The sequence below is a fragment of the Ursus arctos genome, unplaced genomic scaffold (genome assembly GCF_023065955.2).
Source record: "Ursus arctos isolate Adak ecotype North America unplaced genomic scaffold, UrsArc2.0 scaffold_2, whole genome shotgun sequence".
Classification (NCBI taxonomy): domain Eukaryota; kingdom Metazoa; phylum Chordata; class Mammalia; order Carnivora; family Ursidae; genus Ursus; species Ursus arctos.
In genome coordinates, this window is record NW_026622874.1 from 86415939 (window position 1) to 86433098 (window position 17160).

The following is a 17160-nucleotide window of genomic DNA, read 5'->3' on the forward strand; positions in this document are numbered from 1 at the left end:
TTTCACTTTCAAGCCCCAATCCCCGCCCAAGCCCCGCTGGAGATGATGATTGACCTGAGACACTCAACAATCCTGTTCCTGAATCATCCATGAGGGAAAGAAGACACAGGGTAACCAAAGCTTGGGTTCTTTCCAGTTTGGGGTGGTTGTAAATGATGCTGCTGTGAACACCTCGGCACATGTCTGCTTGGGTACAGATGTACATATTTCTCTTTGATGTGTAGCCTGGAAGTGGGATTCTATTCTGCAGAAGTGTTCCGAAGCGGTCGTATCAAATTGCATGGACACCAGGACACTGAGTAGAGATTGAGAGTGTGGGTTACTTTGCATCCTTTACGAGCACTGAATTGTCTTTTTCATTTTAGCCTTTCTGAGTTGATATGTCATGATATCACACAGAGCAAATTTGCATTTTCTTGATGAGTCATGCTTTTAAGTACATTTTACTATGCTTATTGGCCATTTGGATGTCTTCTTTGGTGAAATGTCTCTTTAAGCTTTTTGTCCATTTTTTTAAAATTGAGTTTTGTGTTGTTTATTGTTGTTTTGTAGGAGCTCTTTATATATGCTGGATACAGATATATATATGTATATATAACAGATCTATAAATTTTATATATATTACATATATTAAATTCAATTATATAAACTATGGGGATTATATACAATTATATAAAAGAAACGTACAGTTATAGATGTATAGAAACAGATATAATCTCTTCTCATTTCAGTTTCTTTTCCATCTTCTTAATCTTTTGGTGGACAAAAATTCTTAATTTTAATGAGGTTCAATCTATCAGTCTTTTTCTTTACAGCTCAAGCTTTCTATGTGCTGTTTAGGAAGTGTCGTCTGCCCTAAGGTCATGAAAATATTATCCTCTGTTTTCTTCTAGAAGCTTTATTGTTTTACCTCTGACATTAGGTCTACAAAATGTCTGGTTTATTTTTATGTGTGATGTGAAGTGGAGGGTCAAGATTTATTTTTTCCCATATGAATATCCAATTAATCTACCACCACTTTTTTTTAAATCACGCTTTCTCCATGACTTTGCAGTAGTGCCTTTGTTGAAACTCAAGTGACGATAAACACGAGTCTATTTCTGTCCTCAGTTCTTTTCCAGTTTATTTTTCCTTGCAATGATGCCATATTAATCTTCGTGATTGTCTAAACTCTTCCCAGTTCTTTAGGCATTTCTATATAAATTTTCTCACTAGCTTGTCAATTTCCAGGAAGATTTCCTGGGGATTTTCTTGAAACTTGAGACTTCATTGAAACTTTAGTTCTGTCTGGGGAGAACAGATATCTTTAAGATATGAAAATTTCTAGTTCATGAACATGCATGTCCCTCTATCTGTCTCTTTAAAATTTTTTCTTACGAGAATCTTATAGGTTTCCGTGTGGAGGTCCCATGCATCTTTCATTAGTATTTGATTTTTTATGCTAATGCAAATTGTATAATTTTTAAGTGTTTCTGTTTGTTCTTGGTATATAGAAATCCAGCAGATTTTCTTCACACGGCACTAACTTTGTTAACACAATTTTCAAGCTGGGGTTCCAGATATAGGGAGAAATAGCTGCCAAACCCAGTTCACTTCAACTGACCGCCAGTTAGGGGACTTCCTACCTTTGCTTTTATAATGTGTGCAGACCCCCTCACCTGCTAATCTCATGAACGCAGGCAGAGCATGCCAGCTGGGGACTTCAGAAAGGAATAAATATTTTTTTCTCCTCTTTGCAAGTTTTGCAGGGACGATACACAATAGTACAGTATTGTTAAGTGCGTGCACATTGCTGTACAGCCGATCTCTGAAACTTTTTCACAACTGAAATTTCATACCCATTGAACCACTCCCCATTACCCCCTCCCTCCGTCCCCTGAAAACCACCATTCTACTTTCTGTTTCTATGAGTTTGATGACTTCACATATGTCATGTAAGTGAAACCCTGTAGTATTTGGTTTATTTCACATAGCATGAAGTCGTCGAAGTTCATTCAAGTTGTAGCATTCTTTCTTTTTAAGGCTAAATAATCTTCCACTGTATGCATGTACCACGTTTTCTTCGTTCATCGGTTGGTGAATTTAGGTTGCTTACACACCTCGACTGATGTGACTAAAGCTGCAGTGAATGTCGGTGTGCAAATATCTTTGGGATCCTGTTTCCAATTCTTTTGGATATCCACCCAGAAGTGTTATCCAGAAACTGCTGGATAACATGGTAGTTCTCTTTTTAATTTTATGAAGAATCTCCATACTGTCTCCCACCATGTCTGCACCATTGAATAATTCCACGAACAGTGTGTAAGGGATACAGGTTTCCCACATTCTCACCAATACAATAGCCATCCTTACAGGTGTGGAGTAATAACAAATTGTGGTTTTGATTCGCATGTCCCTGATGATTAGTGATGTTGAGCATCTTTTCATACACCTGTTGGCCATTCTCTCAGTCTTCTCTGGAGAAATATGTATTCAAGACCTTTACCTATTTTTCTTTTTATTTATTTATTTTTAATTTAAATATAATTGATTAATTAACATAAAGTGTATTACTAGTTTCAGGGGTAGAGTGCAGTGATTCATCAGTTGCATGTAACACCCAGCGCTCATTGCATCAAGTGCCCTCCTGAATGCCCGTCACCCAGTTACCCCATCCCCCCACCCATCTCCCCTCCAGCAGCCCTCAGTTTTTTCCTATAGTTAAGGGCCTCTTGTGGTTTGTCTCCCTCTCTGATTCTGTCTTCTTTTATTTTCCCCTCTCTTCTTCTATGTTCATCTGTTTTGTTTCTTAAATTCCACATGCGTGAAATCATATGATAATTGTCTTTCTCTTATTTTGCTTAGCATGATACTCTGTAGTTCCATCCACATCTTTGCAAATGGTAAGATTTCCTTCTTTTTGATGGCTGAGTCATATGCTATTGTCTATATATACCACATCTTCTTTATCCACTCATCTGTCGATGGACATCTGGGCTCTCCTTTACCCATTTTTCAACCAGGCTCTTTGTTCTGTTTTGTTGCTGGGTTGTAGGAGTTCTTCATATCTTCTGAATATATTCAATATACCATTGGCAAAGACTTTTCTATCATTTTGTAGGTTGTCCTTTCACCCTATTGACTGTTTCCTGTGCTGTGCAGGGGGTCTTAATGTAGGCTTGTTTGTCTATGTTTGCTTTATTGTCTTGCCAAGCCTGATGTTCTGAAGTTTTCCCTTATGTTTTCTTCTAGAAGTTTTATAGTTTCAAGTCTTACATTTAGGTCTTTAATCCATTTCAAGTTAATTTTTTTGTATGATGTAAGAGTCCATGCTCATTCTTCTTCATGTGCACATCCAAGTTTCCCAACACCATCTGAAAACATTGTCCTTTCTTCACTGACCATGTATGCAAAGATTTATTTCTGGGCTCTCTGTTTTGCTCCATTGGTCTCTATGCCTGTTTTTATGCCAATACCTACTTCGTCTGTCTTTGCACCAAGAGCTATATGTCTGTCTTTATGTCAATGCCCACTGTGATTATGGTAGCTTGGTAATATGTTTTAAAATCAAGAAGTGTGAGGTCTGTAGCTTTGTTTCTCATTGTCAAAGATTGCTTTGGTTATTCAGATTCCTTTGAGATTCTATGTGAATTTTAGGATTTTTTTTCCTATTTCTTGCAAAAAAAAAATGTCATTGGGATCCTGACAGAAACTGCATTGAATCTGTAGATTGCTTTGGACATTTTAATAATATTGCATCTTCCAATCCATGAACATGGGATGTCTTTCCATTTACTTGTACCCTCTCTTGATTTCTTTTAGCAATGTTTTGTAGTTTTCAGAATACAAGTCTTACACTTCCTTGGTTAAGTTTATTCCTAAGTATTTTATTCTTTTTGATGCTATTATAAATATTATTTTAATTCTCTTTCGAATTGTTCATTGTTCCTGTATAGAAATGCAACTGATTTTTGAATGTTGATTTTATATCATTCTACTTTGCTGAATCTGTTTATTAGCCCAACAGTGTGTGTGTGTGTGTGTGTAATCTTTAGGATTTTCTCTATATATGGTCATGTCAGCTATGAACAGAGATAATCTTACTTCTTCCTTTCCAATCTGACTACCTTTTACTTATTTTTTGTATTGCCTAATTGCTTTGACTAGGAGTTGTAGTACTGTGTTAGATAGAAGTGGTGAGAGTGGGCATTTTTTTTTTTTTAAAGATTTTATTTATTTATTCGACAGAGATAGAGACAGCCAGCGAGAGAGGGAACACAAGCAGGGGAGTGGGAGAGGAAGAAGCAGGCTCACAGTGGAGGAGCCTGATGTGGGGCTCGATCCCACAACGCCGGGATCACGCCCTGAGCCGAAGGCAGACGCTTAACCGCTGTGCCACCCAGGCGCCCCAGAGAGTGGGCATTTTTGCTTTGTTCCTGACCTTAAAGAAAAAGCTATCAGTTTACCATTGAGTAAGAGGTTAGCTGTGGGCTTCCATATATGACCTTTATTGTGTTAAGGTAATTTCCTTCTATTTCTAGTTTGCTAAATGTCTTTATCATGAAAAGATGGTTAATTTTGTCAAATGCTTTTTCTGCATCAATTGAAATGATCATGTGATTTTTGTCCTTTACTCTGTTAATGTGGTCTATTTTTGGATGCTGAACCATTGTTGCATCTCTGGGACAAATCCCCACTTGGCCATGGCGTGTAATTATTTTAATGTGCGGTTGAATTCAGTTTGTTAGTGTCTTGTCAAGGATTTTTGCATCAATATTCATCAGGGATATTGGTTTGGGGTTTTCTTTGTCTGGTTTTGGTATCAGGGTAATGCTGTCCTCATAAAATGAGTTTGGAAATGTTCTCTTATCTTCAATTTTTTGGGAAGAGTTTGAAAAGGATTGTCATTAATTCTTCTTTAAATGTTTGGTAGAATTCACCGGTGAAGTCATCTGGTCCTGGGCTTTTCTTTTTTGGGAGAGTTTTGATTACCGAATCGATCTGCTCACTATTTATAGGTCTGTTCAGATTTTGTATTTCTTCATAATTCAGTGTCAGTAGGTTGTATGTTTCTAGGCATTTATCCATTTCTTCTACATTTTTGAGTTTGTTGGTGTATAATTATCCATAGTAGTCTCTTATAATCATTTTATTTCTGTGGCATCAGTTGTAATGTCTTCTTTTTCTTTTTTGACTTTAGTTATTTGAGTCTTCTCTTATTTTTCTTACTCCAGCTAAGGGTTTCTCAATTTTGTTGATCCTCAGAAGTACAACAGATTTTTATATTGGTCTCATATTCAGTGTCCTTGCTTAACAATTATTATTCTAATAGGTGCTCGATTCTTATATCATTCCAATCCTTATAATTTTCTAATTTTTATAAATTATGTATTTTTCTTACCTTATTGCATTGACTAGGACCTGCAGTATGAGACATTCTTGTCTTTTTCCTGCCCACAGGGATATAGTGTTCAGTATGTGAGCATTATGGATAATGTTAGTCGTTCATATTATGTGCACGTGTGTGTGTGTGTGTGTGTGCGCGCGCTTCTTATTAGATCAAAGAAGACTCCTTGTATTCCTGGTTTTCTGAGTGTTTTAAAAATGATGAATGGGTGTTACAGTTTATTAAATGTGTTTTCTGTATCTATTAAATTATCATATAAATTTTCCTTTTTAATTTGTTAATGTGATGAAATAGATTACTGATTTTCAAATGCCGAACTAACCCTGCATTCTTGAAATAAACCTCATGTGATAATGATGTCTATCTACTTTTGTATATATCATTACATTCAATTTGTTAATATTTTGTTTAGGACTTTTGTACGTATATTTATGAGAAAGATTGACCCATAATTTTACTTTCTTTTAATGTCAAGTTTTGATACAAAGTTACATCTTTCATTCCAGTGTTTAGTTCACTTACATTTGATAAAAGTATTGATATGTTTGGGTTTAAGTCTACCATCTTGCTCTTTGTTTTCCTTTTGTCTATTTTTTATTCCTTTTTTCTTCTTTGTTTCATTTTTAAGAAGAAGAAAGTTTAAAAAATTATTATTCTGTTTCCTGTCTGTTATATTTTCTGTTATAATTCTTTTAGTGCTTATCTTGAGATTACAACGTGCATACTTTTTTTTTTGAGTCTACCTTATATTGGTACTTTTATAACTTCCCAGACAATACAGTGACCTTTAACTTTATTCATTCCTTCTTACCTTTGGGCTATCATGATAATGTATTTTAATTTTGCATACAGTTTAAACTTCATAAGACATTGTCATTATTATTACTTTAAGCAATTATTATTCATTTATATTTATAATATTCTCTATTGCTTTTTATTCCTTCCTATATTACCTTGCTTCCCATCTGGTGTTTTCTTTCACCCAAAAAACTCATTAATATATCTTTTGATGTAGTCTGCTAGTGACAAATTCTCTTAGCTTTTTTTTTTTTTTGGTCTGAAAAATATGTTTATTTTGCTTCTATTTTAAAAATTGTAATTAAGATCTAATTCACATACCATACAATTCACTTTTAAAAGTGTACAATTAAGTGGTTTTTAGTTTTTAGTATATTCACAAAGTGGTGTGACTCTAACTGCAGAACATTTTCATCACTCAAAAAAAAAAAAAAAAGGTCCTATCCACCATTCCCCCTCCTTGCAAAGCTCCAGCCCCTGACAACCACTAATCTACTCTCTGTCTCTATGGATCCTCCTATTCTAGAAATTTCATATAAATGGAGTCATAAAATATGTAGATTTTGTGTCTGGCTTCTTTACCTTAGCATAAATTTTCAAGGTGCTTCTTTTTTTTTTTTTAAGATTTTATTTATTTATTTGACAGAGATAGAGACAGCGAGAGAGGGAACACAAGCAGGGGGAGTGGGAGAGGAAGAAGCAGGCTCATAGCAGAAGAGCCTGATGTGGGGCTCGATCCCATAACGCTGGGATCACGTCCTGAGCCGAAGGCAGACACTTAACCGCTGTGCCACCCAGGCGCCCCTCAAGGTGCTTCTGTGATAAAGCATATGTCGGTATGCTTCACTCATCTGTATGGCTGAATGATATTCTCTTCTACGGATGCTCTATGTTTTGTCCACTCAATTGGTGGACATTGGGGCTGTTTCCTGTCTGGAGCTATTATGAATAATGCTGCTGTAAATATTCATGTAGAGTTTTTTTTTTTTAATGGACATATGTTTTCAATTATTTTCACTGTATACCTAGAAGTCAAATTGCTTGGTCATACAGTAACACTATATTAATTTTTTGAGAAACTGCAGCACTCTTTCCCATAGCAAATGCACCATTTGACATTCCCATCAGCGATGTATAAGGATTCCAGAACTCTATATCTTCATCCACTTTTTATTTTTCTGTTTTTAAAATAGCCATCTAGTGGGTTTGAAGTGGTCTTTATCTGCATTTCCCTAATGAGTGTGTGGGGGGGAGATGACGAGCATCTTCCCATGTGTTTATTGGTCATGAGTATATCTTCTTTGGAGAAATTTCTATTCAAATATTTTGCACATTTAAAAATTGGATTGTCTTTAAATCTTGAGTTGTAAGAGTTCTTTATTATTCTGATACTAGACCTCTTACAAATACATAATTAAAAATATTTTTTCTCATTCTGCGTATTGCCTCTTTACTTTCTTGGTAGTGTCTTTTGATGCATGAAAGTTTTAAATTTAGTCCAATGTATTTATTTTTTCTTTGGTACTTGTGCTTTTGATGTCGTTTCTAAGAAACTGCTGTGTGATACAAGGTCACAAAGAGTTAGATCTGTATTTTATTTTTAAAGCTTACTATTTCTACCTCTTACAGCTAGGTCTTTGATCCATTTTGAGTTAACTTTTTTTTTTTTTGAGATTTTATTTATTTATTTGACAGAGACAGCCAGCAAGAGAGGGAACACAAGCAGGGGGAGTGGGAGAGGAAGAAGCAGGCTCTTAGTGGTGGAGCCTGATGTAGGGCTCGATCCCAGAACGCCGGGATCACGCCCTGAGCCGAAGGCAGATGCTTAATGACTGCGCCACCCAGGCACCCCATTGAGTTAACGTTTGTATATGGTGCGAGATGGGAGTCCAATTCCATTCTGTTGCACGTGGATATCAAATTGTCCCAGCAACCCTGGTTTTAAAGACTACTTCCCCTCCCCCCCATCAAATTATCTTAGCACCATTGTCAAATTTCAATTTAACATAAATGTAGAAGTGTTGACTTTGAGTTTGACTTCATTGATCTTTATATAGGTTAGTATACACCGTGTTGATCGGCGTGGCTTTGTAGTAGGCTTTGAAATGGAGAAGTCTGAGTCCTCCAACTCTGTTCTTCTTTTTCAAGATTATTTTGTCTATTCTGGCCCCTTACATCTCCATATGAGTTTTAGGATCAGCTTTTTAACTTCTGCAAAAGAGCCGGCTGGGCTTTTGATAGGGATCACTTTGAATCTGTAGCTCATTTGGGGAAGACATCTTAACAATACTGAGTCTTCCAATCCATGAACATGGGATTGAGGTTGGCTTCCATTTATTTGGGCCTTCTGTCATTCCTTCAACAAGGTGTAGCAGTTTTCAGTGCACACCTCTTACCCTTTGTTAAGTTTCTATTTTATTCTTTTTGATATTATTGTAAATGAAATTTCTTTTTTTTAAAAGCTGCTCTTTTTAAGATTTTATTTCTTTGTCAGAGAGAGAGAGCATGCACAAGCAGGGGGAGCGGCAGGCAGGAGAAGTAGGCTCCCCACTGAGCAAGGAGCCCGATGCAGGACTCGATCCCAGGACCCGAGGATCATGTCCTGAGCTGAAGCCAGACACTTAACTTACTGAGCCACCCAGGCGCCCCAAAATTCCTTTCTTAAATCCATGTTCAGATGGTTCATTCCTGTTGTACAAAGATACAATTGATTTTGCGTATTAATCTTGTAACCTGCAACCTTGCCAAACTCACTTATTAGGCCTCATAGTTTTTGTTTTGTTTCATTTTGGCTTTCTGGTGTGGATTCTTTAGAATGTGTATACAAGACCAGGTCATCTGCAAACAGAAACGCTTTACTTCTTCCTTTCCAATCAGGATGACTTTTATTTCTTTTTTTTGCCAAATTGTCTTGGCTAGAACCTCCGGTAAAATGTTTAATAGAAATCATGAGAGTGGAGCTGTTCTCATTCCTCTACATTCCAAATACATATATGTTGGACCTTTTCACAATATGTATCTTTTTTGCTCTTTTTTTAAACATTTTTTCCTTTGCTTCAGTCTGAGTATTCTCTATTCCAGCTCGGCAGTCCTCTCTTCTAGTGTTACTAATCTGTTGCTAAATCCATGCATTTCTTATAAATTTCAGTTATTGAATTTTTTAGTACTAGGATTTCTACTTTTACATAAATTGCAAATTTCTGGTGGAATTCTTCAACATACTCATCTGAGTATTTTAAAATCATCTTGGATAATGCCACTTTCTGAATCCTCTTGGTTTTTGGTCATTTAGTACCATTTCCAGGTTTGGCTTGTCAATTTGATTGACTGCTGGACGTTGTGCATGGAAAATATAGAGGCTTTGGGCGAAGCTGACTTTTTCCAGATAAGTTCCAATTTTCTTCTAGGAGGCATAGAGCATTGAAGCAGATCGTCTCGCTGCAGTTATGCCTAACTGGGTCTGAGTTTTCCTTATTCCCAAAGTATATCCTTTCCTGAATAACTGGGTATTTGCCAGGGCCCATCTTCCTTGCCAGGGCTTGAACTCCAATTCTTCCCTCACTGTTGTGAAACTACAAAATCTCTTTCTTAGTTTTTAAGCCTGTTGCCAGATTCTTTCTGCTAGGTTTCTTGGTATGGAATGCATTTGCAATGACTTGACACATGACTTGAAGGGAAATTGCATGCAGAATTTCAGGACATTTTCTTCTCTCTGGAACCCCGGCCTCTCAAGTACCATCTAACTTCATCATTCTCTCATGTCCTCTATTTTTTTTTTTTTTCTCCTGCTTCGTAGTTGTTCTCAGTTCCTAGCAGGGGGTTCAGTCTGATACCAGCTACTCCACCGTAGCCAGAAGTGGAAGTCTGCCTTCACATTTTATTTTAGAAACATAAGATTAACTGACATTAAAAATTTAATGTAACGGGGGCGCCTGGGTGGCACAGCGGTTAAGCGTCTGCCTTCGGCTCAGGGCGTGATCCCGGCGTCATGGGATCGAGCCCCGCATCAGGCTCCTCCGCTGGGAGCCTGCTTCTTCCTCTCCCACTCCCCCTGCTTGTGTTCCCTCTCTCGCTGGCTGTCTCTATCTCTGTCAAATAAATAAATAAAATCTTTTTTAAAAAATTTAATGTAACGGTTTGGTCATACAAAAAGGTATATTGAATAATATAATCAACAGCCACGGTAGCTTTGCTCAGTTTCCCCAAACTGTTGAGAACCCTGACTACTCCCCCAATCACCTCCCTTCCTTTTCTACTCTATTCAAAATTTTGATTTTTTTTTGTCATCACCTTAAATTTCTCTATACTTCCGGGCGCACGTACGTTCACCTAACAACGTATAGACCTGTTTTACACGGTGTTAAGTGTGACATGGATGGTCTTACTACGCATGGGTTCTTATTTTATTTTATTTTCACTATGCATCTTGTTTTTGAGAGCCATTCGCTTTGCTGTGTGAAACTATGATTCATTTGCACATGGACTGATTACACAATTGATCTTTCCATTCTCTTGTTGATGGATATTTAGGTCGTTTCCACTGCTCACCATTCAAATCAACACTGCTATAAACATTTCTGCGTAAGCTTCTGGCACATACGTGCCGGGGTTTCGTCACCAGTGTACATGGGAGGCAAATGGCTGGGACGTAATGCAGGCACCTGCTCGAATTCGGCAGACCATGCCCAACTCTTTTCCAGCCCACTAATTTACATTTCCGCGAGCTGTGAATGAGTGTTCCCATGACACCACGTCCTCCGCAACATGGGATGTTGTCAGACTTTTAGTTTTTGCCAATCGAGTAAAATTAAAATGGTATGTCATTGTGGTTTTAATTTGCATCTCTTTGTTGGCTGTGAATTCAGCACTTTGGGTTCTCTGGAGAACCCACTTCAGTCTGACTTCCTACCTCCAAGCTTCTTCACTTCCCTAGAATCTCCTGAAATCCGGCTTTCGTCTGGACGACCGCAACCCCTGAAATCGTTGCTGGGCACTGGAGCCTGGCAGATAAACACCTCTCCCCAGCTCCATTCCATCCGGGACTGTGCCGGGGTGCTTCACAAGCAATGATGTATTTAGTGCTGCCAGCAAGCCTGCAGCAAAGAGTCATGACCCCCGTTGTATAGAGAGAATCAGAGGGGTTAGGAACTTGCCCAAGGACACACAGCGGGGAGCTGGCAGGCTCTAAGGCGGTGCTCTTCACTCCTCTGTAGGAAACTGAAGAGATAGGTGCTGCCACAGGGGAGTCCACAGCAGGAAGGCCCTTAGGATACCCTCTCCCCTTCGCTCAGAAAGCACACCTGGTGGTTTGGTGCGCACCTGGGGAGAAAGTGCTGTTGCCCTCAGGAGTCAGCCTGAGTGTGAAGACCCACAAAGGGACGTGTGAAGACCCACAAAGGGACGGATTCGGGGCAGGGAGAGCGGTGGGATGGGATTTCCAGCTCGGAGCCTTTACCGTTCCAGGCTGCGGTTCCCAGAGTTGAGCAGCTTATTTTAGACAGTGTGCAATATCTCTGCATCCCCTAATGAGAGGGTTAGACCTTTTTCAATCTTCTCTCAATCCTCTGATGGCCAGGAGCATCGCAGTTTGGTGCCACTTTGCCTGAAACACCTGAGACTCCTGAGTCCCCCTTTGAATGACGGCAAACTGGATTTCCCAACTTCTCGGTTTTAAGCAGGAGATAGCATCTCACTCACATTCGATGATTGTCTTTTGTTTGCCTCCTGTTTAGTTTTACAATTCATCGATTGTTTTGTTTAAGTAACACATAATATCTGCAATGATGTTGGGCTCTGTTCCCAATGCTTTACAAATACTGACTAATTTCTTTCTCCTAAGTACCTCCCTCCCCAAGGCGGGCACTGTTACTAGTATGCGCATTTTACAGATGAGGACTCCAAGGCCCAGGAAGGTTAAGTAAACTTCCCCGAGGTCACACAGCCTGGAAATGGCAGTGCTGGGATCTGAGCTGAAGCAGGCTGGCCTGGAGTCTGCCTTTTAAACACCGGAGCACACACAGTGTCTCCGTTCCATACTAGCTCCCTGTTGATTGTAGGGGTGTATTTTCTTTTGAGACACGTTTATTGGAGTAAACATGGGAGGCACGGTAAAGATAAATAGCCAGTAGGTAATAGTACTGGTGAAAACCTTCAAGGCAGTAAGTGGCAGGAGTTCTGGAACATTCCAACGTGGCTTCATGGAAGCAAGGGTAGAGCAAGGAGGCCATGAAGACTGAGTTTAGGAGGATGGGAGCGGGGAAGGTGCTCAGGGAGAAGACTCAGCGCAAGAATTTGCCTCATGAAAACGCAGAAAGGGACGACGGGGCCTCAGGAGCAAGGGGTGGGAGTAATCCAGAGCAGCTGGCCAGTAACTGCAAGAACCCAGCGCCCCTGTATAGCACGTTCCGGTTCGCAGAGCACTGTCACATCTGCTTTCCACGGACCCTTCTTAACTGCCAGGTGCAGTGGGCCTGATTGTCCCCATTTTAGAGATGATAAACAAGGTCAGAAGACAAACAAGGAAAAAAAACAATTTGTTATTTTTTTGCTCCAGGTTGCTCTGGCTTCTAATTTGGATCCCTTTGCTTTATTCCACTGTGTCAGCTATCTTTGGTGGTAAGCAACAGAAACATAATTCACATGGTGGACCAAAATAGGGTGAGTGGGTTTTTTGGGGGGACAGCCGCTTATGTAAAGGAAAAGTCCAAGTGTGGACATCAGATACGGCTGGATCCAGGTCCTTAAATAATGCCATGGGGACTCTGGGTCTGTATTTGTCAGCTTTTGAGAAAATTTCAGGCAGGCTCTCCCTAAGAAGTGACAAAGTGACCAGCTTCCAGCAGGCAGCCAAAAAAAGGACCTGTTTACTAGTGTTCTAGGAAAAATTGCCCAGACTGCTCTTATTCGCCTTGCTTGGGTTGGTGTCCATCCCTGATCCATTCAATGCAGCCAGGCTGGTGGGGTGCTGTCTTGGCCAGGTCTGGGTCAAGTACCCACCTGTGGAGCGGGGGTTCCGGTCCTCTTCACGCAGACCACACAGGGACAGCTCCAGTCTGAGAAGCTCTTCATAAGGGAGACAGAGGTGCTGGGCAGACAGAAGCAGCAGGTGAAGCCCCTCTGTCCCCAGGCACCTGTGTGTCATATGTGCAGAGCTGAGGAATTGACAGGGATGAGGAGCCTTTAGTCTGGGCGAGGGAGTTGGTGCTTTATCTTTTGGTCCAGATGGGGCCTCTGGAGAGTGACATAGACAGAGCCATACCAGGCCTGGTACTGGGGCTGGGGTCAGAGGTGTGGACCCGCCAGGGAGGGGCTGATAGGAACCCCACCTCCCGTGATGGGGCGTGAATCCTCAAAGTGTGATAAGAGGACTCCTGCAGGGCTTGGGCCAGGCAAGATCAGTGTTCCTTAAAGCAGATTTAAAAGGTTGTTGCCCCAACATTATTTTATTTTAATAGCGATTTATTCATTTTAAGGTGTACTGGGGAAAAATATACAACTATGAATATTATTTCTTAAGGTGAGGCTGGAGTTGGATTTTTTAAATGAGCTATTTCTAGAAAACATTAAATAAATGGTAGCATACATGATCTGCAAATATGGCCAACATTTTGAAAGTGAGAAATTTAGGGGCCTCTTGGCTAGATCATTGTGGGGCCCCCCCTATTTCTGATGCTCTAAATTCTCTATCAGTCACAGCTGTTTGTTGAGTGTTTATGTGTCAGGGGCCACGCCCAGGGTTTTCTGCAAAATGCTTCCTTGAACTCTCACAAGAATCTGGGAAGCAGGCTTTACTGTTTCTATAGGGCTCAGAGATGGGGAAGTGACGGGCCCAGAGCAACACAGCTGGTGACCTGACCTCTCAGTGTGCTTTGCCACTGTTTGCTTGGCGACTTGGTAGGGAACTCAGAAGGAGCTCTCAGCGGGGCCAGAGTAGGGTCTGGGGAAACCCAGATTGGGGGGGGGGTCTGCTCATTGTGGGCTCAGGGATGGTGTCTGGAAGGATCCATGCCTGCGACTTGGTTCCTGCATGGGGCATCCCTCTAGGCTCCAGTTCTAGTTACAATCCTGTAATCGGGGGCCAGTCTGGGTGGGATTCCTGGGCCTGGGCAGGTGGACGCCCCCCACACAGCCTCTGGCTGACACCCCCCCCAGGGGTCCGGCCTGGGTTCCCCGGATGCTTTCTAGTGCACTTGCTAACCTGGGCTCTGTGACTGAGTAAGGAGCCTTGTTATGGGGCTAACCTTATCTTAGGTATCCAGTAGGGGTCTTTGTGGGCTAACCTTGGGTCTGTTATTCAGTAAGAAGCCCGTCTATCGGGCTAATGTCAACATGGGTATTTTGTGGGACAAAAATCTCAGCTCAAGATCTCAGCTTGTCAAATACCACTTTCCAACCAACTTCCCCTCCCTGCCTCCCGTCTCTCTCTTGTTCAGCTGGATAAATGCCCACGTTTAATCTCCTGCATAGTGCTAACATCCATAGGCTTCCAGGGGCAGGAAAGCAGCTAGCTCCTCGCTCTTTAAATTCGCCTCTCATTTGGGACCGTGTTAGGGGACAGGAAGAAGGTGGGAGAAGTGGGGTGTCAAGGGGCGAATCAGTCACTTCTAAGGGGCAGGAACCCTCAGGAGCATCCCCGGGCTCCTCTAACTCTTGCTTTTCCAAGAATCTGAGGCAAGTCTTCCAAGGGAGGGAGAGGACCGGAGGGAGACTGCTCAGGGTCCCTGTCCCCAGGCCCGGGTCCACCGTCTCACTGCGTGTCTCTTCCAGGACCCTGAGAGTCAGCATGTTGTGTGGCTCGGTGGCCTCTCTCTTCCTGCTGATGCTCCAGTGGGGTGAGTAGCTGCCCCAAGGTCTGCGGGTGGGGAGGGCCCGGTTGGCCCATGGGCTCCAGGGCATGGCTGGAGGCTACAGGGCCGGGCTCTGTGGCATCTGTTCACTTGGGCTGGGCTAGCCGCTCGCCGTCACCTAGAACCCGTCCCACCAGAGAGCCCCGTTAGCCAGCAGTGGCTCATGTGAATCCCACGTGGACCAGACCCCCAGCTGAGGTCTTCCTATCTCACTGCGGGGACGAGAAGCTCGATTCTCCATTTCCACAGCTCTCTACCTTGGCTGCCTCCCAACCCTCAGAGGGAGGGAGTCCTGCCTTTGGTCTAACCTCAATTTCTCTTCGTGCAATGACTCTCCTAAGAGGCATTTATCAACAATCGAACAATCACAGAATCCTCGGCAGGCACGGATGGGGGTGGGGGGTTGCCAGCGGGGCGGAGGGGGAAGGGAGGTGGAGACAAAAGTAGCCAGACCTTGGAAGGCACCCCCGGGAGACCAGAGGATGTTGTAGTCAGAGGGAGAGAAGTTAGAGACCGGAGCTGGGAAAGGCCAGGAGTTAGACTTGGGCTCAGAGATCCGGGAAGCCTGCCTAGAGGAGGCAGGGACAGAGCCTACGGGCTCAGATGAGCGTTAGACTGGAGGCAGGGGTCCCTCAGCTGCCTCTCTGCTGACTCTTCATTTTGCTCTGGTTTTTACTGAAAGACCCAGAGCCTCAAATAGCTTCTCCAGGAAACAGATGTCTGGCTCTTTTATTTTCCCCTTCTGAGCGACCAGCGCTCTGTCCTGGGTCACCCACCAGGGTGCCATGCCCCATGGGCACAAATGACAAGCCCCTACTGGGTCCTGGGTGCCGGGCATCCCCTCACTCTGCTCCCATGACAGCTCCGTGCGGTCCGTGCAGCAATGACGCCCGGTTCTCACCTGGGGCCTCCAAGGCTCAGGGAGGTTAAGGGACAGGCCCACAGCCACAAGGCCAAGCAGTGGCAGAGCCAGAATCCCAAATCTGCCCCATCCCCGGGGGCTGAGCCACCTTGCTCTGATGCTTTGGTTGAGTGAGTGCAGGCCGCATGGTCCGCACTGGCATGATGTCACCTACATACCCCCCACGGCCTCCAAGGGGCCAGTGTCCCCAGCTTACAACCAGGGACTCAGAGCCATCGTGAGTCACGTGCCACTGTTCCAGCCTCTCACGGCCCCCTGCATGCTCTGATAACTCTGGGTGAGGGATGGCCCTGGGGCTGTCTGCCCAGGGGTTGGGCTACGGACCAGGTGACTGGGTTCCTCATGCCACATCCATGCGAGTTCAGGGGCTGCTGTCCTGTCCCCAATGTTCCATTTCAAGATTGGGACAAACCTTGTCAAGCCCTTGGTGACCTTGAGTCTAGCTAGGAATGGCAGCTCCTCCCCCAAGTTCTAGAACCCTAAGCTAGAGCAACCCGCCTTTCAACTGGCAGAATACATAGCCACATGGCGGCTCCTGCAGCCCCGGGTTTAGGTTCCACCAAAATCAGTTCCTCTTTTCTCCACCAAGTGTCTGCACTGGCCTCCTGTGCCCACTGGTGGGCCCTGTGCTCCTCCCCAGGGGAAGTCCTCCCAGCGCAGGACTCATTGCCACAACTCAGATCCCTTGGTCGTGGCTGCAGGGAGACCTGTGTTGAGGGTCGTGCAAGGGAGAGAGTGCCATGATCGATTAGTGATGTCTGCTGCGTGCACGGTTGTCAGCAAGTAGCACAGATGAGATTTTTCTTTCCTGGGTGAGAGTCTCAGCAGCCCAGACCCAGACTGACAGGAGGTGTGGTCCAGTCTCAGAGCCTCTGGGTTCTTGTCTATAAAATGGCGGTGGCAGCCGGCTAAGGAAGTTTCCAGCAACGTTCTTCTTGGCTCTGGCTTCTGACCTAAAGTGAGGCCCAGGAAGGGAGCATACCACCACCCGTTGGGGCTTCATTAGTCAAGGAAAAATAGGAAAAAGCCACTAAGAATGAATCCACTTAAAAAGGGGAACACGTTTCTGGTAAATAGTTGGAGGGTAGGCGGGGGAGAAATCGCAACGTTGGTGTTTGATCTCGCAGAGCAAAACCGAGGTCAAACTTACTACAATTATTTTGTCGCAAATTCAGATTATGCTTCAGGCAAATTTAGACTATGGTGGC

At 42.9% G+C, this 17160-nt stretch overlaps 1 protein-coding gene across 1 annotated transcript in view; it reads left to right on the forward strand.

Annotated features, from left to right (window-relative positions):
* Positions 1-17160, forward strand: part of IL21R (interleukin 21 receptor) — a 34748-nt gene that overhangs the window by 6028 nt on the left and 11560 nt on the right. The window contains exon 2 of the mRNA XM_057315189.1: positions 14951-15015. Within this exon, the coding sequence (XP_057171172.1) occupies positions 14967-15015 (49 nt within the window). The 5' untranslated portion in view covers positions 14951-14966. The remainder of the gene's footprint in view (positions 1-14950; positions 15016-17160) is intronic.